The 27,303-nt window shown below is 34.6% G+C and overlaps 1 protein-coding gene across 4 annotated transcripts in view; it reads left to right on the plus strand.

Annotated features, from left to right (window-relative positions):
• The window catches only part of LOC121379630 (neuroendocrine convertase 1-like), a 56,374-nt gene extending 36,566 nt beyond the window's left edge, over positions 1-19,808 (plus strand). For 2 of the 4 annotated variants that reach the window (XM_041508279.1, XM_041508301.1), the window contains 3 exons: positions 3,895-4,028; positions 4,511-4,645; positions 18,468-19,808. In XM_041508279.1, the coding sequence (XP_041364213.1) occupies positions 3,895-4,028; positions 4,511-4,645; positions 18,468-18,578 (380 nt within the window). In that variant the 3' untranslated portion in view covers positions 18,579-19,808. Of the gene's footprint in view, positions 1-3,894; positions 4,029-4,510; positions 4,646-6,494; positions 6,505-14,814; positions 14,825-18,467 lie in introns of all 4 variants that reach the window. The other 2 variants (XM_041508295.1, XM_041508287.1) reach the window with 2 other exon arrangements.
• The last annotated feature ends 7,495 nt before the right edge of the window (positions 19,809-27,303 follow it).

Consider the following 27,303-nt stretch of genomic DNA (forward strand, 5'->3'; position numbering starts at 1 on the left):
CAACAGTAGAACATAAATGCAGTGTCAAAAAATGTAACCGAAGTAACTGTGGTACATGCCAACATATTTTAGAAGGCACACATATAGAATTCAACCACAAAGGTTTATTTTGGGTACACAGGGATATGGATTGTTCCGTTAACAATGTTATTTATGTAATTACATGCCAAGGTTGCAAAGAACAATACATTGGTCATACCAATCAGCTGAGAGCCAGAGTACGCGTACACAAACAGCAAATAAAACAACCTGAAACAAGATACATACCCTTGAGTTCACATTTAAATACATGTGCGGCACAAAAAGATATTAAATTCACCATTTTCCCATTTTATCACATAGATACCAATGATGAAATGAAAAGAAAGACAAAGGAAATGTATTTTATTAGAAAGTTTTGTCCACTTCTTAATGCTCTTCGTTAGATAAAAGCAACAATGACGTAATTAAATCATTCCCCTTCTACTACAGTAACGTCATAATATGTATGACGTCATATTTAGCAGTTATTTAGCAGATCCTTTCTGTTGAAACATGTAAAAGGATCATTATTTCTTTAAATTGTTTTTTAAAATACATATATACTGTACACTTGTTTTCTTTTATCATTTTTATTTATATATATATATATATATATATATATATACTCAAAGTTGTACTCAGCGGTCACCTGCCTAAAGCGGTAACTTTTTTCCTCCCAAACGATTTATAATGTAAATGCACCTGTAATACATGGTCACCTGTCTAACGCGGCCACCGGCCACCTAAAATCGGATCCCAAATCGCTAAAATACCTGTATTAAGCAGCCACAGTAAATGTTTACTGTTATGTTAAGGGATATTTTAACAACAGCGATAAGGTGCAGCAAATAACCGGTCTTCACACCTTCAGGAATACTAGTACCCATTCAGTCCCGACATATCTACTGTTTATCAATTAAGAAAGTCTGACTCTGGCAGGCATCTAATTGCCTCTGGGCAGGCTACGCTTGACATTTATCGATTCACTTACTATGTCAATACACCGCATGAAGTAGGAATTAAATAATTAAATGGAAAAAAAACCACCTTGTTGAGAACGGTTAATTTAAAGGGACACACCCTAGTTACGGCTAGTTGTTAACCATTACGGCGTTGTTTTTCGCTATTAAACCCATTTTTTTCACAAATAAAATTGCACTTTACTTACCGTTTATTATTTAGAATATACATTTCCATTCACCTGAAGTGTTTTTTGGTAATCCTGGTAATCCTGGTTTTTGTAATACCACAAAATGCATTTTTCGTATTTCATAAAATGGCACGGGCCTCTGAGAAAAAAACGTTGAGCAGACAAGGTCTACTCTATTTTTAGAGGGGATATTTCCATTTCAATGTCACAGACGTTGGTATACCACGTGACCGTTATCATTTTGGTTCGGTTTGTTTTCTCGTGCACGGTTCGCGCAATCAACATCCGATTTGTTGTTGTTCATTTGTGAGATTTTTCTTCACAGTTCGTGAACATTTTCAGTAACAATAAAGTTCAGACAAGTAAGTGTCTCAATACAAAACGTTACAAACCCTTAAAACCAATAATGTTGCGATATCTGAAGAGGGGATACAACCAGGACAGAACAAGTTGGAACATGTCCAGGAGAGGTGAAACGAACGCACCCCAAGTCTGTGAAATTTGTCGTGACGTAGGCATTGTTGTGCTTCGAGCGACATCTACCGATGACATCAGAATACTAACTTTCAAAATTATTTCAAGCAACTGGGACATGGGGATTCCCATGGTATTTATCGATATAAAACCTGCTTTTTCACTCCATTTGATAAAACGTGATCTAAGTGTATTACAGGTTTGTAGATTAACCAAATTATAATTTATTTTCGCTGGATGGAACTAGGGTGTGCGGCTTTAATACATTCCATTTCCATTATTTCTGAAGGAGACATGTCAAAAGTTGATTTATAGTCAACTGTGAAGCACACATCCGTTGATTAGCGGTACAGACAGTAAAACAAGAAACAACAACACATGTTTTAAAGACTATATATGTGGCAATCTGTACTCAGCGGCCACCTGTCTTAAGCGGCCACTTTTATCTACTCGCTTGTGTGACCGCTTAGTACAGGTTTGACTATATATATTTTGACGATACCGAAACACACGAGGGTAATAATCTCTTTATCATATAATAACAAGCTTATTACAACATGTTTTTGTAAACTGTACAGTTAACTTTAATTCCACTCCGCTATTGCTAGATATTCAAAAGACGTCAAACTCGAATGATATATATATATATATATATAATGATGATATATATATATAACATTTAGTGAAATATCTTAAAATATCAGTGAAATAAAAGTGTTATAAGTCACTCAGTGACGATAATACATTTTAGAGTGAAAATTTCACTATTTCATTCTGAAATGTGTTATCGTCACTGTAGAATGTGTTATCTTCACTGTAAGATAGCCGGAACTATTTTGCTGCTGGCATTTTAAAAATAAAGGTAAATTGCCAAAAGTTATATAATAAATAGATAATTTCATGTTTTTTGTCAAATATGATTTATATCTCATCTGGTGAAGTTTGCAATCATATCACACTCGTCGCGCAAGCGTGACTCATGAGATATTATTGCAAACTTCACTCGATGAGATATAAATCATATTTGACAAAAACAAACAACAACCATGAAATATCATCTATATATTATATTATATTATATTATATTATTATATTATATTATATGTCTGTCTATCTGTATATACACATACACATACAAATACACATACACATACACATACATATACAAAAATTACCAAATGTTTAACATCCATTAACCGATGATTAACAGATCAATGTGCTCTAGTGGTGTCGTTGAACAAAACAAACTTTGACAAATATTGACATTATAATAAATAAATATTCAAGTCACAGTATTGAAATATGTTTAAATGAAGAGATTTGTTATCTTGTATTGTATGCTATTTTGTAGAGCTATAGCTTCTTTAAAAACTCATATAGAGTGGATACGGCGCATGCGTGCGGCACGACTTGTAGCTGATGAGTTTGCCGCATTCCTTTTGGGCATACACGCCGTGTACGATTAGTTCATCGCTGCTGGCCGCGTGCATTTAGCAGACGCACGATTAACATAATATACAGTCTAGACGCTATTATGCATTTCCATTTTATTTCCCCGCCAGCACGCATGCGCCACATCCAATCTTTATAAGTCGTAACTGCATTCATTCATTCATTTTAACTCAGCTTTCATGCTCATATCGAAATAAGGTTAAAACACGCTGTCCTAGACACGTCTCAGTATCGGGCCAGAGTTGTCTGTTGAGAATAGTAGTATACCACGTATACAATACAAACTATTTATGATTAACCAAGGACATGACTATATAACAGCAAGAGAAGATCGGGAGGGGATGGGTAAAGCATCAGTGCATTTCTTGTGAGCAAGGGGCCGGACGTAGCCCAGTGGTGAAACGCTCGCGTGATGCGTGGTCGGTCTGGGATCGATCCCCGTCGGTGGGCCCATTGGCTTATTTCTCGCTCTAGGTAGTGCACCACGACTGGTATATCAAAGGCCGTAGTATATGCTATCTTGTCTGTGGAGTGATGCATATAAAAGATCCCTTGTTACTAATGGAAACATTTAGCGGGTTTGCTCTCTACGACTGTGTCAAAATGACCATATGTTTGACATCCAGTAGCCGATGATTAACAAATCAATGTGCTCTAGTGTCGTTTTACAAAACAAACTGTATAACTTTCTTGTGAACAAAGCTTTCATACATGTATATATTTGTTTGTGTACATTTAATTGTGAGTGTGTGCGTGCGTGCGTATATCTGTATAGTATGTTTGTTTTTGACATCTAGGAACCAAGGTGATGCTGCTATCGAAGAGACAGAGAGACAGATCCACCAAGGGATACAAAAAATGGCCGCTGATGTCCGTACACACGTGGGGCGAGCATCCACGTGGGAAATGGAGAGTGATAATTGTAGACGACGTGAGTATATGCTAAATATTAACTCGTTATTGATCGTGTTAGTATTCAGGGAGTGGGTGGGTCGGTAGAGGTGGGGGTTGGGTGGGGGTGGGGTGGGGGGTGGGGTGGAGGAGAATCCACGTGGAGAATACTATACTAAACATTAATTCATTATTGATGGTGTTAATATTCAGGGGGAGGGGTTGAAAAAGAAGGTGAAGCATTTAAAAAGGACATCTGCTATATTTAAATCCCAATAAAGATATTACATCCCACACCTAAACATATAGACTTATTAAGAGAGAGAGAGAGAGAGAGAGAGAGAGAGAGAGAGAGAGAGAGAGAGAGAGAGAGAGAGAGAGAGAGAGAGAGAGAGAGAGAGAGAGAGGAAATCAGTTAATAGTTGTACCCTTACTTGTAATGGCGGTTAATGGTTAACAAATAGTGAGCGATTCATTTCTAACCTACTTACATCTGACCCAACCTAATAATTTGACCCACAGACGGGAAACGAGAACCGGGGAGAGGTGCAGGAACTGACGTTGACGCTGCACGGAACCAAGGCAGTGCCGAGTCACATGCAGAAAGGACCGCGCACCTACAACAAGGACTATAACCTCGTCCAAAACGAGAAAAAGGTAGGAAACCGCTTATTTTAGAAAACAATCTTTGAGGGGAAATCAGGGGACCCGCACCCAATAAAAATATTCAAGTGACCCCTTCCCCCTCTTTTACTTTTCTTTCTTCATTGTGTTGCCCTGTTAACGAGTTGGTTCATGTGCCCTTTTCACATTAGCCCCCTCCCCCCGTAAAATATTTCATGGATCTGCCCTTGATGTTTTTTCACTTTCTCTCTATTGAAACTATTTACGGAGCAGCGGGGTTGAAATTTTAAATGTGTCTTATCTTGGCTTCAACAGGCTTCGTTTATTAGTTCAGATTTATCGGTGATAAATAACTAAAAAATAATAAATTTCGTACATAAATATCGTATCGTACAAAATAAAATATTAAAACTGTAAAAGATCAGAAACACACATTTTTTCATAGCATGTTGCAGATATTTTGAATAACTCACGTTTTGTTTAAACTTCATACCAAACACTTGAGTAACATGAGTAATACCCATTTTAGCACAATATGTACCTGGAGGAAAATGCAAATAAAACCCAATTTGTATATCGTTATTCAAACTATTGTGTTTACTCGACGCACACATAGCGTTGACCTTATTATTGGGGTTGAATACGTAGCTTGGGGTAGCTGGGCCTCTTATGGCAAGGGAAAACAGACTTAATGCTTTTTGAAGTACTACTAGTGTTAGTACAGTTTCTTTGAATCTTCCTCGAAATTGGAGCACAGACACCATAAAACATATCACACGAGCTGCAGAAATATCACCAGTACTCGAGAACACGAGGAAACCAATAGTTTGTTTCAGATAATAGTAAACAAACGATGGCCGACCAACATTTTACATGTACTCCATTGAAAACAAGGGGCGGGGTGTAGCCCATTGGTACAGCGCTCGCTCGATGCGCGGTCATTCTGGGATCGATCCTCATCGGTGGGCCCATTGAGCTATTTCTCGTCACAGCCAGTGCACCACGACTGGTATATCAAAGGCCGTGGTATGTGCTATCCTGTCTGTGGGATGGTGTATATAAAAGATACCTTGCTGCTAATCGGAAAGAGTAGCCCATGAAGTGGCGACAGCGGGTTTCCTCTCTCAATATAGGTGTGGTCCTTAACCATATGTCTGACGCCATATAAAAAATGTGTTGAGTGCGTCGTTAAATAAATTAAAAAGAAACATTTCCATTGAAAACAAACCCACTGTATGCCTTTGCGAAAAACATTTTAATGAAAGTTATATATGTATTAAATAGAAAATGTCATTTTTTGTTAATCACATATATTACACATCCCACTCTGTTAAGTCTGTAATGTTATATCGTAGTTGTCGTACAGGCGCAACTCCTTTAAATAGGACACCATACTTGACAACAAAAAGGAAAGGCAAATAAAAACAAATAAGAAAAACGAGATAATGTATAAAAAGGAAAAGAGAACTATTCTCACACAATGACTTTGTAACAGGTGTCATCACGTGATAGTTCTATAGTCACGTTAACAGGTGTCATCACGTGATAGACCTATAGTCACGTTAACAGGTGTCATCACGTGATAGTCCTATAGTCACGTTAACAGGTGTCATCACGTGATAGTCATATAGTCACGTGGCATTGGGTTTTTTTGTATTGTTTCTGTATTTGTATTTTTGTGTATTTTGTATTTTTATGTATTGTTTATTTGTATGTGTTTTAGTGTGTATGTGTTTGTGGATCATTATTGTTGTTGTTGTGTGTGTATATGTAGAATAAATGTGTTAGATGTGTTTTTTCCATTGTTATCTGTTTTGTTTGTGTGTACAATTTACACTAATGTTTCATCAGTTTGTGTTATTTGTTTCCTGTTGTTATTTAGAGAGAAGCTGGTAAGTGTAAATATAAAATGTAAGCCTTGCAGTACTCGTAGAGCATGGCTAGTGCTTGTTCGCCAAAAGGCCACAATCAGAGGATAATTACGATTTAATATACAAACGTAGCTATATTTGTAATAAACTCACAATCTCACATCACCATGTTATAACATCATTTACTAATACAAAATACAAACACAACCACAGTTTTAATAAACTCACAATCTCACCTCACCATGTTATAACACCATTTACTAATACAAAATACAACCACAACTACAGTTTTAATAAACTCACAATCTCACCTCACCATGTTATAACACCATTTACTAATACAAAATACAAACACAACTACAGTTTTAATAAACACACAATCTCACCTCACCATGTTATAACACCATTTACTAATACAAAATACAAACACAACTACAGTTTTAATAAACTCACAATCTCACCTCACCATGTTATAACACCATTTACTAATACAAAATACAAACACAACTACAGTTTTAATAAACTCACAATCTCACCTCACCATGTTATAACACCATTTACTAATACAAAATACAAACACAACTACAGTTTTAATAAACTCACAATCTCACCTCACCATGTTATAACACCATTTACTAATACAAAATACAAACACAACTACAGTTTTAATAAACACACAATCTCACCTCACCATGTTATAACACCATTTACTAATACAAAATACAAACACAACTACAGTTTTAATAAACTCACAATCTCACCTCACCATGTTATAACACCATTTACTAATACAAAATACAAACACAACTACAGTTTTAATAAACACACAATCTCACCTCACCATGTTATAACACCATTTACTAATACAAAATACAAACACAACTACAGTTTTAATAAACACACAATCTCACCTCACCATGTTATAACACCATTTACTAATACAAAATACAAACACAACTACAGTTTTAATAAACTCACAATCTCACCTCACCATATTATAACACCATTTACTAATACAAAATACAAACACAACTACAGTTTTAATACACTCACAATCTCACCTCACCATATTATAACACCATTTACTAATACAAAATACAACCACAACTACAGTTTTAATAAACTCACAATCTCACCTCACCATATTATAACACCATTTACTAATACAAAATACAACCACAACTACAGTTTTAATAAACTCACAATCTCACCTCACCATATTATAACACCATTTACTAATACAAAATACAACCACAACTACAGTTTTAATAAACTCACAATCTCACCTCACCATATTATAACACCATTTACTAATACAAAATACAACCACAACTACAGTTTTAATAAACTCACAATCTCACCTCACCATATTATAACACCATTTACTAATACAAAATACAACCACAACTACAGTTTTAATAAACTCACAATCTCACCTCACCATATTATAACACCATTTACTAATACAAAATACAACCACAACTACAGTTTTAATACACTCACAATCTCACCTCACCATGTTATAACACCATTTACTAATACAAAATACAAACACAACTACAGTTTTAATACACACACAATCTCACCTCACCATGTTATAACACCATTTACTAATACAAAATACAACCACAACTACAGTTTTAATAAACTCACAATCTCACCTCACCATGTTATAACACCATTTACTAATACAAAATACAACCACAACTACAGTTTTAATAAACACACAATCTCACATCACCATGTTATAACACCATTTACTAATACAAAATACAACCACAACTACAGTTTTAATAAACTCACAATCTCACATCACCATGTTATAACACCATTTACTAATACAAAATACAACCACAACTACAGTTTTAATAAACTCACAATCTCACCTCACCATGTTATAACACCATTTACTAATACAAAATACAACCACAACTACAGTTTTAATAAACTCACAATCTCACCTCACCATGTTATAACACCATTTACTAATACAAAATACAACCACAACTACAGTTTTAATAAACTCACAATCTCACCTCACCATATTATAACACCATTTACTAATACAAAATACAAACACAACTACAGTTTTAATAAACTCACAATCTCACCTCACCATATTATAACACCATTTACTAATACAAAATACAACCACAACTACAGTTTTAATAAACTCACAATCTCACCTCACCATATTATAACACCATTTACTAATACAAAATACAACCACAACTACAGTTTTAATAAACTCACAATCTCACCTCACCATATTATAACACCATTTACTAATACAAAATACAACCACAACTACAGTTTTAATAAACTCACAATCTCACCTCACCATATTATAACACCATTTACTAATACAAAATACAACCACAACTACAGTTTTAATAAACTCACAATCTCACCTCACCATATTATAACACCATTTACTAATACAAAATACAACCACAACTACAGTTTTAATAAACTCACAATCTCACCTCACCATATTATAACACCATTTACTAATACAAAATACAACCACAACTACAGTTTTAATAAACTCACAATCTCACCTCACCATATTATAACACCATTTACTAATACAAAATACAAACACAACTACAGTTTTAATAAACTCACAATCTCACCTCACCATATTATAACATCATTTACTAATAAAAAATACAACCACAACTACAGTTTTCAAGAATAAACTCCCATTCTGGCCTCACCGTATTATAACATCATTTACGAATGCAAAACACCAATATCTATTGTTTGAACAAAATTGATAATCTCACCTCACCATGCATGTTACAACATCGCACGTCCTTTTTGTTTTACACCTTTCTGTTCTGTCGCGCCATACAAGATTCACACAGTGTGGGTGCCCCTCCCTCCTATGTGGGTGGCCACCCCGATAAAACTATCCTGGCTATGTCATTAGACTTAAGTATCATGACTTAAGAAAATCGGAATAATATAAACGATTTCTCGCTGCTATTCTCTTGGAAAGTAAGCATATGCTACACATCTAATAGATGAAGTTGTTTTAATATAACGAGGCCATTTAAGCAAAATTATCTATTTTCGTTCCTGGGACAACTGAATATAAAAAGCCCAAAGTTGTTTGTATTAAAAAACCCTTCCTTGTAGACCCATCAAGGCCCCGCTTCCTCTCCCCCCCATGTGTAATTCGTGTAACCGCCACTGTCGGGAATACATAATGAGTATTAAATCTATTCAAAGGAGTGTTTATTTGACACACACATATGCAACTTAACACTGCTATTGAAAAGTAGGGCCAATTTAAACTGAAGGTGCGAATACGTGCAGTAACAATTTGTATTTAACGTTTAGTCATAGGGCGAGATCTTAATAGTAACAATATCAATTTTTGCGTTTAGTCATAGAGCGAGATCTTAATGGTAACAATTTCAATTTTTACGTTTAGTCATAGGGCGAGATCTTAATAGTAACAATATCAATTTTTGCGTTTAGTCATAGAGCGAGATCTTAATGGTAACAATTTCAATTTTTACGTTTAGTCATAGGGCGAGATCTTAATAGTAACAATTCAATTTTTACGTTTAGTCATAGAGCGAGATCTTAATAGTAACAATTTCACTTTTTACGTTTAGTCATAGGGCGAGATCTTAATAGTAATAATTTAAATTTTTACGTTTAGTCATAGAGCGAGATCTTAATGGTAACGATTTGGGTTGAAAATTACAAGTTGCCAGTATTGACAGAATTACATCACGATAAATGTTCTTTTTCTTTTAACTTTTGTTATATAAATGTATATAAAGAGTTTTATTGATTTGTGTAACAATATACCAAACATTGCAGTAGTTACACGAAATGAATTGGTTGCTGAACACATTCACTGACGAAATAATTATCAAAATATTATAAAAAGCTATCATAAAATATTATTACCAAGGACACCTTCAGTTAAAAGTTTTAAAAATATGTTTAAATCAGTTTTAAAGTCATAGGTCACAAAGTATTACCTGAACACAAATAATTTGATTTGTCCCTAAATGTACTTTATTCAACCATCTTCATAACCACCATACTCCATTTATTAATGACATTTTGTAAAAATTATTAAATTATGGCAATGGTCCATAATTAAAAAACTAAAATTGCCGATTTCACTCCATCATGGTTCAGTTAAGGTGATGCGATAGCTAGATTTGGTTTCCAACAATGTAATTTTTATTTATTATCCAGTTTTAGAGAAATAAGGTCCTTAAATCCGTGACAGTATGCCTTTAATGAGTAACATCTAAATACAGCATGTATTAAAAAGATGTATCTACTGATAACTTACGCTTCCAAGTGACAACAGTAGAGCAAGGAACACCTTTATAAAATAGGACATTTGCAAGGCACTGTACGCTTCTGTTTAGTATACTTGCACAGTGTTTGACTTGGAGTCGAAACACTATGGGTGGAATGTACGAAGCCTGTTTTTCTTCCACGCAGGTGTTCCAGTATGGTAACTCAATGTATGTAGTTGCATGCGTGTAGGACATAAACAAGCTTTGTAAATTCACACACACACACACACACACACACACACACACACACACACACACACGTGTATGAAGGGTCCAAGGGATAAACCTGTGATATCACACTTTTGGTAGTTTGGTATTTAATAATTGTATAGTTTATAACCCCTTGCTAATAAACATACATCAACCTTTGAATTAGACTTAGACCTATTAAAAACGACATTGATATGCATATATATAGAGAGAGGTTATTACCAGAGTGTTTTTCGGTATCGTCAATATCATATATTAGGAATAAAAATTGTACTATGCGAGCCTCTAATACATTATTTTTATTCCTAATATATGATATTGACGATACCGAAATACACGAGGCTAATAATATCTTTATCATATAAGTTCAAGCTTAATACAACGTGTTTTTGTAAACTGTACACGCAACTTTTCTGAACGCTAGACAGCTTTCAGTGTCAAATTGCCATTGAAATGTTTTTATTTGATGTCTATGAATGCATACGTCAATCATGGAGTGTCACCCAAGTACGTTTGCTTAAATGTCAATAAACCTAGTGCCGTGACCTCAATTAATTTACATCTAATTTGCAAAGTTATCAAATTCTTAAAGTATGTCATCTGAAAAATATCACATACTTTGATTGCACTGAAAATGTAAGATATTATATGCATATATATATATATAGAGGTTATTACCAGAGTGTTTTTCGGTATCGTCAATATCATATATTAGGAATAAAAATTGTACTATGCGAGCCTCTAATACATTATTTTTATTCCTAATATATAATACTGACGATACCGAAATACACGAGGCTAATAATATCTTTATCATATAAGTTCAAGCTTAATACAACGTGTTTTTGTAAACTGTACACGCAACTTTTCTGAACGCTAGACAGCTTTCAGTGTCAAATTGCCATTGAAATGTTTTTATTTGATGTCTATGAATGCATACGTCAATCATGGAGTGTCACCCAAGTACGTTTGCTTAAATGTCAATAAACCTAGTGCCGTGACCTCAATTAATTTACATCTAATTTGCAAAGTTATCAAATTCTTAAAGTATGTGATCTGAAAAATATCACATACTTTGATTGCACTGAAAATGTAAGATATTATATGATATATATATATATATATATATATATATATATAAATATATATATATATATTAGATACAGTATTGCTTCTCTGCCAATCAACGCACATTTCAGGAGCGAGCCTTTGATTAAGTGCTATTACAGAAGACATTGATATGCCTATACAATTATATGTTTATTTCAAATACAATATTTCTTCTTTACCAGTCAACTTAAATTTTAAGGGAAAATATAGCAGGGGTAGGGGTTGAGTTGGCTAGGTAACACGTGCCACCCCAGAAAATACGAATAAGTGCATTTGTTTGTTATAACTACCATTATATCTCAAAGGAAAAAAACCCCTCCAAACAAAACTACATTATTGTTTTCAACCCTTTTAATGTCGTTTGCTGAACCACTTCATTTGTTTGTAAATTATTAGCATTTTTTTTATGCATATAACTGACTAGGGTAAAGTCGCCATGACGCTTGGTAAACAATGTTTAGATGTCCTCCCGTGAACCATACTAGCTGTACACAGGTGATTCATTGTAAAACACTATCTAATAAAAATGAACGTCAATGTGTGTGGCCTTTTGAAGACATGTCGAACTCATGAAAATAATCATGTTTGAATATTATAATCACGATACGTCATCAGTGTAAACATATATCAAATAATATATATACTCGCAGACAAAAACCCCACAAAAACGTTTCTGTGAACCAAATAAAATGATCTCAATGAAAATGCAAAGTTTGAAAATGGTTCAAGTTTGACTAAGATGATTTGTTTCTTTGTTTTTGTTTAACGACACCACTAGAGCACATTGATCTATCAATCATCGGCTATTGAATGTCAAACAATTGACAGTTTTGACACAGTATAACCTTAAAGAATGAATGAATGAATGAATGTTTAACGACACCCCAGCACGAAAAATACATCGACTATTGGGTGTCAAACTATGGTAATGCAAACAAATAAAGTGATGATCAATATCAATACAAAAATTCAAGATTTAAATAAAAACAGTGTAAAGAACTGTGCAAAAACACAAATATCACAGATAGATACTGAATTTTACTCAAAATTTCAATTTTGTGCTGTATTGGCCATTCTCAAAGAGAATGTTACACCCCTGCACCACGGTGAGGTTACAGCATGCGCAGGGGATAGCCTTAAAGAGAAAACCCGCTATATTTTTCCATTTGACTAAAATGATGACATCAACATAATTGTGCAAATCGTTTTGTAATATTTATTAAGTACCAAATATACTTTCTTGAAAACGATTGGATTTTCCCTCCAATCCCGTTAAATATATACATATATACTTTGTACATTACATCCACAGGAACTGTTTTCCGTCAATATACAGAGGCGGATCTAGGGGGGGGGGGGGAGGGAGCAGCCCCCCCCCCCAAATTTTTTTACGACAGTTATAATTTTATTATATATTAATTTTCATTTTTCTGACAATCCTCTCCAAACCTCCCCCAAAGTTCCTTTGGCATTCAATTGCATATGCATTCAGACTTCAGCTCAACGTAATGCAATACCAGTATCACTCTATACACACGTGTATTTATATAACTGATAAATGTGAATGAGTTGAATGGATATTTATAAAGCACGTTTGTTTACGTAGTCACCAGTATCATTCAATCTCACTGACATCAGTTTTATTGGTTTATTACAAATACTCGATGTAGGCCAGCTAAGCTGATTTCAATTATATTGTAACATCAACACGGACATTATAACAAACATATAAATAGCATATATAGTATTTAACCCCGCCCCCACTCCCCTCGCCGTCACGTGATACTTATCGAGTATCGAGGTACTGGGATGGGTGGGGGTGGAGGGATATCAAGTGCGTTGTACATATTGTTTTTATAAAGAGACATGAAAAGAAAATAAAAAAATATTTTTTGACATCCAACAGCCGATGATTAATTAATGTGATCCAGTGGTGTTGTTACCCCCCCAAAAAAACAACAACAACAAACAAAAAAAACACAAAAAAACAACAACAAAAAAACAAACAAAAACAAAACCAACAAAAAACAACACCCAAACAAACAAAAACAAACAAACAAACAAACAAAAACAAAACCCTCCATAGGCGTACGGCTCCAATTTTTGTAGGGGGCCAGGCTGCTTTTTGCCACAGTTATTAAACAAAGATTCCCGAATCTGGATAACAGCATTTATTCATATTAGCATTGTGTTCGTCCGAAACCTCGAATCGCCAGCGAACGCCCCTGGTTTTATTTTAAATTTAAATGACCCCTAACTAAAGATTTAGTTGACAAGCCTGTGGTGATATTCTGCGTGCCATTTCTTCATATAATATGCTTTAAAAATAATGCGTGTCAAATAGAACTTGCAAAGTTTGTATAAATATATTTATTTTAAACAATAATATTATAAATAATGATATTTACAAATTTAATAACTATTACAGAAAATGAACGGTGAGTTATGCTGTTTTGGATGTGGCAGTTCTCTTACAAAACAAAATAGGATGGATGCTTCTATATAGTGGCAGTCCTCTCATCGCGAAACATTAAAACTTTCAACAGTGACTGCGTTTTTAACGTCAACTCTGATTGTGGTCTTTTAGGGTTGTAAACGATTGCTGCATTTGATGCATTGAGTAAAGACAATACAAAACCACTGTATTCTGTTGTTCTTTTGTTATATTTCTTAGGACGTTAACCGTAAGTATATTTAAACAAGAAACATATTATTTTTTTTTAAATGTTCAGATAGATTGGGCGTAAAACAATTTAATGTGTGTTTCGGGGAACGTTTCGAAAAAAATAGGTCGCCGTTTTAAACAAATTTATTATTACTTTATTTTGTTTTGGTTCATTTGAATACATTTACAATTCCAGATAAAATGTTATATCTGTACTTTTTTCACTTACATATTAATAAAAAAACAACACATAGAAAACAATTAAGGTTTTCAAGATAGAGTTGAGTTCCTAGAAACACACAATGTTTTTTAAAGTGTTGGGTAAAATATTTGTATCATGAGGCACTTGCACTTGTAATAATATGTATGAAACAAAACAACATACTTAAATTTAATTACTTTTATTGGTTTATAGGTTTATGTGGTATATACATGTTTAATGGCCATTTAGTTTACTATTGGTCGATTGGACAGGCACGGCGGAGCAGGGGGGAGGGCTCTAGTCCCCCAATAATTCTGAGTACAAATATTGTTGGTAGTAAATCTTAAGGCAGCGATCACGTTTACTATAGGAAATTGCATTTCTGGACAGACGGTTTTCAACCTACTCCCGAATCCCCGAGAAACGTTTGCTTTGCGCTTTCAATCTCAGTCAGCCCCACCCCCACCCCACGGCTACTTGCTTCCGTCATGCCTGTGGGAGCTTTGTTTTTGTTAATTCACACAATTCACATTTACTTTTGTTTTTAATTGCACAGTGGTGGCAAAATAAGATATTCATGGTTTATCCACAGTTTGGTTTTGGTATTTTAACGTCTTGACAGTAACACATTATATGATATTTTGTACTACATGGTACATAAAATACGTAATATTGGTAGTTATTATTTTCTGAAAGAATAATATGCGTCAGAGTTGCAGGTAATATATTATATTGAAAAATACACAATACGTCAAACTGCAGGCATGTTGAAAGTATATATATATATATATATATATATATATATATATGTATGTATGTATGTATGTGTGTGTGTGTGTGTGTGTGTGTGTGTGTGTGTGTGTGTGTGTGTGTGTGTGATATTTGATGAAAGTGTTAAAAAAATGTTATTTCTGATGGACGTATAAAATAGAATTATATGTGTTGTAAAAATAGTATATCGTAATAGTGGAAATACAGACGTTCAAAGATATCTTATATTAAACATAAATATAAGTAATTATTATTAGCTTTTGTATCATTTCCTTTTCTACGCTGTAAAACAAACTAAAATGTAACTGTATATAGCGCAACGTTTGAGAGCATGATAAAGTGCATGGTTTCGCATGCATGTTTGCCGTTTTCTAAATGACCAATTGTTACAAAGCGTTAAAACATTTTCACATACCTGTATATATTACATAGGTGTATATATATATATATATATATATATATATATATATATATATATATATATATATATATATATATATATATATACACGTATATAGTTATTATCTTTATTTTCCCTTCTCTGTCTACCCGTCTATCTCTCTTTCTCACTGTTTATAATTCATTGCGTCAAAGACGAAGCTGTGCGCCAATCGAGTCCAACGGTGTAATCGATAGTTGATCGCTTGGTGCAAAACGATTATAACCGATGATTGATCTATGATGAAATTGCAACCGATTCCTAAACACCAGAATGGTTTCGACTAGCGGGATGAAACAGCCTTCCACCGGGATGGTTTCGACTAGCGGGGTGAAACAGCCTTCCACCGGGGTGGTTTCGACTAGCGGGGTGAAACAGCCTTCCACCGGGGTGGTTTCGACTAGCGGGGTGAAACAGCCTTCCACCGGGGTGGTTTCGACTAGCGGGGTGAAACAGCCTTCCACCGGGGTGGTTTCGACTAGCGGGGTGAAACAGCCTTCCACCGGGGTGGTTTCGACTAGCGGGGTGAAACAGCCTTCCACTGAGTTTGAAAATATGACAGGTTCAAGAGATGACCTGGCAGTTTATGGGCTGTAATTCAAGCAGAGTAATTTTGTAGCTCCCTTTTAGCATGTGATTTCATAATTATGGTGTCTTCTTTCTTTCTTTTACGTTATATTCCTCCACTGCCCGGAGAACCACACGATGATGTAAAGTCATTTCTTTTAAAACCTATTTAAATTTTGAATTAACACCATATGGAATTATCAGTTTAAGGATTGTCTGTCATTTCTTTTAAAACCTATTTAAATTTTGAATTAACACCATATGGAATTATCAGTTTAAGGATTGTCTGTCATTTCTTTTAAAACCTATTTAAATTTTGAATTAACACCATATGGAATTATCAGTTTAAGGATTGTCTGTCATTTCTTTTAAAACCTATTTAAATTTTGAATTAACACCATATGGAATTATCATTTTAAGGATTGTCTGTCATTTCTTTTAAAACCTATTTAAATTTTGAATTAACACCATATGGAATTATCAGTTTAAGGATTGTCTGTCATTTCTTTTAAAACCTATTTAAATTTTGAATTAACACCATATGGAATTATCAGTTTAAGAATTGTCTGTCATTTCTTTTAAAACCTATTTAAATTTTGAATTAACACCATATGGAATTATCAGTTTAAGAATTGTCTGTCATTTCTTTTAAAACCTATTTAAATTTTGAATTAACACCATATGGAATTATCAGTTTAAGAATTGTCTGTCATTTCTTTTAAAACCTATTTAAATTTTGAATTAACACCATATGGAATTATCAGTTTAAGAATTGTCTGTCATTTCTTTTAAAACCTATTTAAATTTTGAATTAACACCATATGGAATTATCAGTTTAAGAATTGTCTGTCATTTCTTTTAAAACCTATTTAAATTTTGAATTAACACCATATGGAATTATCAGTTTAAGAATTGTCTGTCATTTCTTTTAAAACCTATTTAAATTTTGAATTAACACCATATGGAATTATCAGTTTAAGGATTGTCTGTCATTTCTTTTAAAACCTATTTAAATTTTGAATTAACACCATATGGAATTATCAGTTTAAGGATTGTCTGTCATTTCTTTTAAAACCTATTTAAATTTTGAATTAACACCATATGGAATTATCAGTTTAAGAATTGTCTGTCATTTCTTTTAAAACCTATTTAAATTCTCAATTAACACCATATGGAATTATCAGTTTAAGAATTGTCTGTCATTTCTTTTGCATTCATTGGGATATGAAAAAACAAATTCATCCGCAAACTGTGTGAATCGGTGAAGCCGTTCTCAAATAAGTTTGAGGATGATATTTTTTTGTTGATACTTAGATGGACGTAAAAGAAATAACAGATAATACATATAATTAAATTTGAATCAAACTTTCTAATAATAACACTAAAAGTTCATATTCTGTTTTAAACAATAACGCTCAGTAAGACAAACTACCAATATAAAGTGACGTCATCAGAGATGACGTTCCCGGACAACGTAATTTTTTACGTTCATCGAGAAAGGAACAAACTCATGTTGCTTACGGCTGGGCCATTGGGATGACGTTGACGTGTTGACGTCATAAATAGCCTGTGTAAATTCGGCCCAACTACTCTAGATAGTAGTAAATTAAATTTGGTCTCTTTTCTTTCCGTCAGAATAGATTATTTTACATATGATCATATTGTTGTGTTTCTGTTTTGCAGAACGAAAACCAGAGTAAGCAGAAACAAAGTGAGAATCCATTCGCGGCCCTGGTCAACAACATCCGAACGAGGATAGAAGCGCAGGCCATCGTGAACGCCATAATGTCATAACGGGTACCAGGCCATACCAAGGAAATACATCTAGATCTACAAACATACTTAAACAGACTAAATATTTATTTTAACTCGGTTCTTGTCTAAATTACGTGTAATACAATGTATTTTCGAAACATATCTTTATTCTTGGATTCTGCTTTCTTTTTAAACGGAATTAAGTTAATATTGTTGATGTATAATATTATGTTATTATGTTATACGCTGAGACAGAATAAGTTTTGATTCTGAATCGGGACGTGTCTTAACGAAATCGGGTTATTGTGCAAAATTTTATTCAAAAGAACAATATCAAATACTGGCTTAAACTAAATATGAATGATGATCGAAAACAACAACAACATGTCTCTTAAAGGCGATTCCAGAAATAACGACCGTGTTATGTTTTAGTGTTGTTATTTTCCTCTTTCAATTAATCACTAATTTTGCTTTCACATATTAATTCGCAAAACACTTTCTCCTTCATTTCAAATATATTTTTTAAAACAGATTTAAAACTAAAAGCATAAAAAAATTGCCTTGCTACATTAGATATTTTTGTTAAAAACTTGCATTTTATATGTTAAGTTTTCCGTTTTTTGTTTTGTTGTATGTTAGTTTTTTTCCTGAACGCTAGTTTTATTGTACAGCCTACTGTCACAATATGACCCCCTTATCGTAATTTTGACATATTGAGTTTCAGAGTTTAATTTGTAATTTTAATTTTCTATATTTACAACTCAACACATCTTTGGTGGTAGAAATTAACGCATTAATGTGAACCTTATGTAATTAGAAATAAATAACTGATATCAGTTTCGGGTGAAAGAGTCTGCCCCAAGTTTGCCGCCATTTTCAAGATGTTGCCGACTGACATTACGCACCAATTTCGTGTTTCGAATATCAGTGTTGGTATATTCAATATCTTTCTGATCGTACTAATATTTGTAATAGCTCAAATGTAATCTCATATATAGAAAATAGAAAATACTAAATAGGTAGGCTTTAGATACCATTTATCTTACAGTTGTTTTATAACCTATCTAACCAGCGAAAGCGAGTTGGGTACGTTTTTAAACAAGGAGATGTAAGATAAATGATATTTGACGGACACGAATGTAGTATTCTATTTCTTACACATCTTCAAAACAAGGTTTAAATAAATTTAAACGTCATTTCCAACTAAAACGTATTTCTGTTACTAGCGCATAACAGATAAATCAATTTCAGGTTAACTTATACGTCACAGAATAACCAATTTCGAATGTGCTTTTTTAATTGGATTGTTCGGCAGTGGCGACCTGGTCATCACCTAGGAGCAGCCAGTCGTATGACTTTAAAATGTTATCACACGTATATATGTTGACGGTGTGTGCTATCAAAACTAACGAATGATGTTCTTACCAAAGGATAGGTAAGAACATTAGGCTAACGAGTAATTTCTAGCATTTATGCAGATACTGATATTCTGAACAGAACAAAAAGTTATATTTTTGTATGCCATTTTATCTTAGTCACTAAAAACGCTTTGTTAGTAGCGAACATGTCAGAGCGGCAGCAAAGTCAAATATCAATCCAAACCAGATTTTGTAGGAAGTTTTATTTATTTACTTCATTACCATTACGTATTAACCAACAGGTTGTGGGAAGTCATAGATAACAACCATCAACCCTTATTAGCGTTTTGTTTATGGTGGAAGATTAATATAACATAGTCACGTTTTCCAGTTTGGTTTTACAAATGAAAACCTTTTATTTGCGCATATTGTGTCATGAGAAATCAGCTGTTCCATGCATCCACTGTAAAATGATCAAGAAACAAACCCTCAAACTACAAATTGAATCTTAAGAACTCGATGCATATATTAAAGTATATTATTAAAGCATTTATAACAATAACTATGCTTGTAGTTTTAAAATTATTCGTACATTTTTAAATTATCATTTTAAATGTTATATACGTACACTATATTATTAATAATCACTAAAATGTTCAGGAAATAAATATTTACTTTAGCTTTTTTTTTTTATATATATATATATACTACGTGTATTAGTATTTTAAACAGGCCTTTTCACGACCTTTTTTGTTCCTTCTATATTTGATATATAAATAATTGTACATAGGTGTGGAATACGAAAAGACGTAACAATGTTTTTAATAACAAATACAAACCCTCAGTAACTGTTTATATACTACTAGCACAGAATACTCTGTTGCCTTTGTATGCCTAATAACAAATCATTTAAACTCATGGTGAGTAAATAGAGAAGCAACTTAAAACTTTAGAACATTCCACTAATATATAAGACATAATACTAATCGTTTGTTTTCTTTTGTGTTTTATATACATATATACACACATATACACATACATGACGATTTCGTTTTCTTTTGTGTTATATATACATACATACACACATATACACATACATAACGATTTCGTTTTCTTTTGTGTTATATATACATACATACACACATATACACATACATAACGATTTCGTTTTCTTTTGTGTTATATACACATACATACACACATATACACATACATAACGATTTCGTTTTCTTTTGTGTTATATATACATACATACACACATATACACATACATAACGATTTCGTTTCCTTTTCTTCTTTTGTTTTAAATATTGAAATAGGTCTCGGCAGCGTTACACCATTTTAAATAAATGATCAGTTAATTCATTCCAAAATTATTAATTTTATTGCAATTATTATTATTGTTATTTATTATTATTATTATTATTATTATTATTATTGTTATTATTAATTATTATTATTAAGGTCAGTATGTACTGATTGTCTTTCCACGGCAATTCCGTGGTGCAGAAAGGTCAAGTATGAAATGGTGGAAGAGTATATTTTGTTAACATCTATTGGCTGTGAAAAATATTTTATTAAATTGTTGGGACTATTGGATATTTTTGTGTTTTGTAGTTACATCCATCCTTTCATCCATCCATCCATCCATCCATCCATCCAAGACACTCACACGTGCACATGCACGCACGTGCATGTACACACAGGCTATCCTACCGAATAGCTATAAGACATATTTTAGAAGCGTCAATGGACCCATTGGGTTATTTCTCGTTCCAGCCAGTGCACCACGACTGGTATATCAAAGGCCGTGGTATGTTATATCCTGTCTGTGGGATGGTGCATATAAAAGATATCGTGATACTAAAGGAACAATGTAGAGGGTTTTTTCTCTAAGATTATAACGTTTGTTTTTTGTTTAACGATACCACTAGAGCACATTGAATTGTTAATCATCGACTACTGGATGTCAACATTTGGTAATTTTTACATATAGTCTTAGAGAGAAAACCCGCTACAGTTTTCCACTAGTAGCAAGGGATATCTTATATGCACTATCCCACAGACAGGGTAGCACATACCACGGCCTTTGATATATCAGTTGTGGTGCACTGGCTGGATAGAGAAATAGCCCAATGAGTCCACCAACGGGGATCGATCCTAGGCGGGCACTTTACTACTGGGCTACGTCCCGCCCATTTAAGACTATATGTCAAATTACCAAATGTTTGGCATCCAATAGCTGATGATTAGTAAATCAATGTGCTCTAGTGGTGTCGTTAAACAAAAACAAAACAACTTTGAAACTAGTTCTATAAGCCATAGCCCCCATGGCCCCCATGCCACCACCCCTCCCCCTGACTACACCAGTGAGTTTAAGAATCTGGTTTATAATGGTTTCCGGTTTAATCTAAAAGTGTCTGTATCAAACATTATTTACAATTGTTACGCATGGATTACATGTCTACTATTCACTACACTCGAGACACAAACATTTAGCATACTTTTTAAGAAAATATTAAACGATTTGGCCTTGTTGATCTGGCACGTGTGACGTCATGTAACACACACCGGAATGTTAATTCATCTTCCTACAAGTAAGGAATAAACAAAAATTACTAAGTTTTGTACTTAGATGCTTACTTGTCAGAACTTTATAAATGTTAATGGAAATATTCACGAACTGTGAAGAAAAACCTCACAAATGAGCGACAAGCTGACGACAACAAATCGGATGTTAACTGAGTGGACCGTGCACGAGAAAATAAACCGAACGGAGTTGAAAGTATTGGCGTTGACGATATACTGTTTACATTCCAACAAAACATTTATTTTACCCAAAGTGCCATTATTCAACTATCATGCTGCACATGAACCTTTAATTTTTAAATCATTCTCAACAATATGCTAACCAAGGAAAAGGACATCTTATTAAAACGCATTGTCATTGGTGTTACTAATGATCATTAGCGTCACTCAGTACCTGGTAACACCAATGTCAGGTAACGGTTAACACCAATAACAAAATAAGTAAATAATTAATTCATGCTCTTTAAAGAAAAGTGCATTTTGTAACAGACATACTGTCTATAATAACATACAAAACGTTTCTTAAACTTATTAACCATTATATAAATGACTGTGAATAAACCTACTTTTATATTTTGACAACACATTGATTTCATTTAAAGGGACATTCCCGAGTTTGCTACATTGTAAGATGTTTCCGACTAATAAAATATTTCTACGATTAAACTTACATATTAAATATATTTTCTTGTTTAGAATATCAGTGTGTGTATATTTAATGTGTTTCTTGTCGTCTTAATATTTGTAAGAAGCCGAAAATGGATTTTGTCTTCAAATAATTTCGTACGTACAAATGTTTTTTTTATTTAGGAAACAAAATAAAATTTAACCTAGTACGAATATTAGAACGATCAAAAACACGTTTAATATACAGCCACTAATATATTATGCAGAAAAATATATTTCATATCTAATTGCAATCGTTAAAAGTCTCTGTCAGTCGATAACATCTTAAAACATTGCAGCAAACTCAGGAATGTCCCTTTAAACAAAACTACTCACAATTCTTCATTCGTCTGCTGCTTTCGATAAATAAGTTTGATGGCCGATATCTACTGGTGGAATGTTTCATCCAGAGAGTATTCAGTTTCTTTTGTTTTCTCATAAGTATATACAGTAACACTAATGACATAAAAATTCTGGGACAAGCTTATATTGCCAACCATCTTTTGAAAGTATTTACAAGATGGCTTCTTTAGTGAGCAAGTCAACCATCAGTACGTATTACATTAAAGCTATTTACTGTTATGTCTTCTGTTATATATTTTAACAGTCGGGTGGTTTTTGTTCACAATAAAGGGACCAAGTCATGATTCAATATGTTATGCTATCCTACAATGAAATTGTGGCCCAACACATCACTGTTTGGTTTGTGTTGACGCATATGGGTCACACCTAACTGTGTGGAATATTTCAGGTCTCTCACTTCAATAAAATTTGCACGGTGAGTCAATTAGTCCTCGTTATAGATTTCCATTTTAACTTTAAGTACGTATTACATTAAAGTTATTCAGTGTTACGTCTTCTGTCATATATTTTAACAGTACACGTTATTTATAGTGCTAGGGACAGGTAATACCAATGCCATTTTTCACTAATAGAATCTATCAAGCCGGTTAGCAGAGAGAGGTAATACCAATGCCATTTTTCACTAATAGAATCTATCAAAGCCGGTTAGCACATCAGAGGGTTTGGAGGCGGTATCTTTTATTTGCGCTTCCCACAGGCAGGATAAAAAGATGAGAGAGATCCGAGAGACCCAGAGAGACTCGAGAGAGAGAGGCCGAGAGAGAGGCCTGCCAGAGAGAGAGAGAGAGAGAGAGAGAGAGAGAGAGAGAGAGAGAGAGAGAGAGAGAATTGCTATGACAGGATGATATTATTAATAAGAAATCATTAAAGACAACAAACCTTATTTTCTATATATACTCTTCAAGAAAAGAAACTTGACATTGATTTTCAAAGTTTAATACCCCCCCCCAAAAAAAAAAAAAAGAAGAAAAAAAGAAAAAAAAAAAAGGTAGACATGATACAAGCAACCAAAGATCAAGACGCCATGGGAAGGGGATTACTCTGTACCGTATATCTTCGCCTGTAAGTCGATGTCAGCTATAAGTCGAGTCCCTAATTTCAAGCCCTGAAAACGTATTTTTTTTTATTGACCCGTTTATAAGTCGACCCATGAAAAACAACTTATAAATATTGAAGTATTTCTTATTTTCACCACATAAGAACAATAAGGTACGATATTTGAACAGAAGAAAATTATTTTACAAACTTCGGGATTACTCTGTACATATCCGAAACAGTATATCTGGGAATCTACCTGAAACATGTACACAGGTATATGTGTGACAATGGGGTAGGCAAAATGTATGTATCGGTTATGACCACCACGAGCCCTGATGACAGCTTGACAACGGCGACGCATGGAAGCAATCAAATGTTGCACAACTCATTGTGGAATGTTCTGCCACTCATGTTGCAGTGCCTTACGAAGTTGCGGAAGTGTCTGGGTTGATGGATTCCTCCATCGCACACGCTGGTATAGTGCATCCCATAGATGTTCTATCGGGTTTAAATCCGCCGAACGGGCAAGCCAAGGTAATGTCTGGACGTTATGATGCTGCAGAAACTCCTGACTGACACGCGCAACATGTGGTCTGGCATTGTCATGCTGAAACATTCCACCGTTGATGTTCATGTGCGGAATGACGTAATGCTGCAGGATCTCGTCTCGATATCTGATGCCCGTCAGTGCACCTGCTACATGCACAAGAGCCCTTCTACCACCATGATGGATTCCTGCCCAGACCATGACACTGCCACCACCAAAACGGTCGACTTGTTACACGCAGTTTGGAGCATAACGTTCCCCTCGACATCTATAGACACGTGTGCGTCTATCAGCATGTGACAGGATAAAACGAGACTCATCTGAGAACAAAACAGTCCTCCACCTGGCACGTGTCCATCTCACCCTCTGCTGGCACCACTGCAGACGCCCCGCTAAGTGACGTGGGGTTAACACGTTACGTCGCACTGGTCTTCTAGGGAAAATTCCTGCCTCCCTCAGCCGATTACGAACTGTCTGGTCAGAAATTCGGCGTAGTACAGGGATTTGTGTCACTGTGGTTGTTGTTGTTGTGGTTCGATTTTCAAGATGACGCACCCGGATGTATCGATCTTGAGCGGCAGTGGTTACACTGAGACGACCTGGCCTTGGCCTGTCATAAACACTTTGAGTGGTGTTGTACCGTGCCCATAAAGCAGAGATGGTCTGTCTGGAGACGCCAAAGTGCCTTGGCACAGCTTGTTGAGTTGCCCCTGCTTGCAATTTCCCAATGACATTATTGCGTTGATCTGACGTCAATCTTGGCATTATTGCGTTATCTACAGTGTCGTTATGCGGTCTGTTTGAATCACTGATGATGTGGCCTTTTATGCCCCACCAACGGAGTTCGGCATGCAAAGTTACAGAACGTCACGATGCACATGCTTCTCTGAGGGTTGCATTTGTGCGTTTCAATACAAACGTTAACTTTTATAAAAACAGGTTTATGCGAATCGGACGTGTTTGTTAGTGTTTTTACATTACCATTCGCTCACTTACTTGATTGTCTTTATGATGTCTTTGATTCTGTAAAAATAATCCAATAGCATTATTAGGGACATAAAAGTGACACTTTCTGTAGAATGACCCGTCTATGACGAAGAAGGCGGTTAGCTGGAACTGTTCCTAACTGTATCTGTTTTATAACTAAGTCATGTCACGACCCTCTGTTCCTTTTTCCAAATCTTAAAGCAACAACTGCTCGAAATAGGCTCATTGTGCGACAACTATGGCGGTCTACGGTTAAGTAGTCTGATTGGTTGGGACTATTCCTTGACCTTCGCCCTTAACGTAAGCTAGACTCTTGTCGGCGAGTAGTTGACTCGCCCAGTTCTGCTTCTATGCAAACCTAATCTTCATTTTTCAGTCAATTCAGTATAATTTTTAACACAGTTCATATTAAATTTTAGTGCCCGTTCGTTTAAATCTGCAATTTCACTTTCGCATGAGGTCGGCAATAAAAAAACGTATGAATTGGCCTTATTTTGTTGTACATTGTATTATGGTGATGAGTTGTAAAGACGTAAAGCAATAAAGGACTTGAGCCTAGTGCAGTAGTCTCCGCTTGTAACCAAATCATGCGAGGAGTCTGTCCTCTTGCCCTGTTTTCTTTTCCCATTCGTATCGCTTGACAACTTGAAGTGGGGCCACCGAGATATCGACGTCGCCTTGCCTATTATTATTCACTCGTGCATATCGTGGCGCGGACCTTTATAAAACCGGTTCCATAACCCACTAAACCAGCTTAATTTAATAGTAGTATTCGAATGGGTTCCAGCTCACGTAGGTATAATTGGCAATGAAATGGCTGACTATGGAGCGAAAACTGCACTTTCAATCACTAGCCAAATTACAGCACTACCTTTAGGAATATCAGAACTAATGTCAAAAGCAAGAAAACACTACATTAATCAATGGCAGGCCAACTGGGACCTAACAACCAATACATGGCACTATAACATCAAACCACTAGTCAACTCTATCCGACCTAAACACTTAAACACTTATGTGGATAAAGTAATTACTAAATTGCGCATAGGTAAATCTTCGCAGCTCAACAGCTGCTCTTTCACCAATAAAAACCCTGACTGTGAGTGTGGCACCCGGGAAGACATGAAACACTATCTCCTGGATTGCAGCCAGAGAAAACTAATGATAGAATCAATAACCGAAGCCAACCACAATAAACCAATTACACCTAACTTTT

Source organism: Gigantopelta aegis, chromosome 2 (assembly GCF_016097555.1).
Source record: "Gigantopelta aegis isolate Gae_Host chromosome 2, Gae_host_genome, whole genome shotgun sequence".
Taxonomy (NCBI): domain Eukaryota; kingdom Metazoa; phylum Mollusca; class Gastropoda; order Neomphalida; family Peltospiridae; genus Gigantopelta; species Gigantopelta aegis.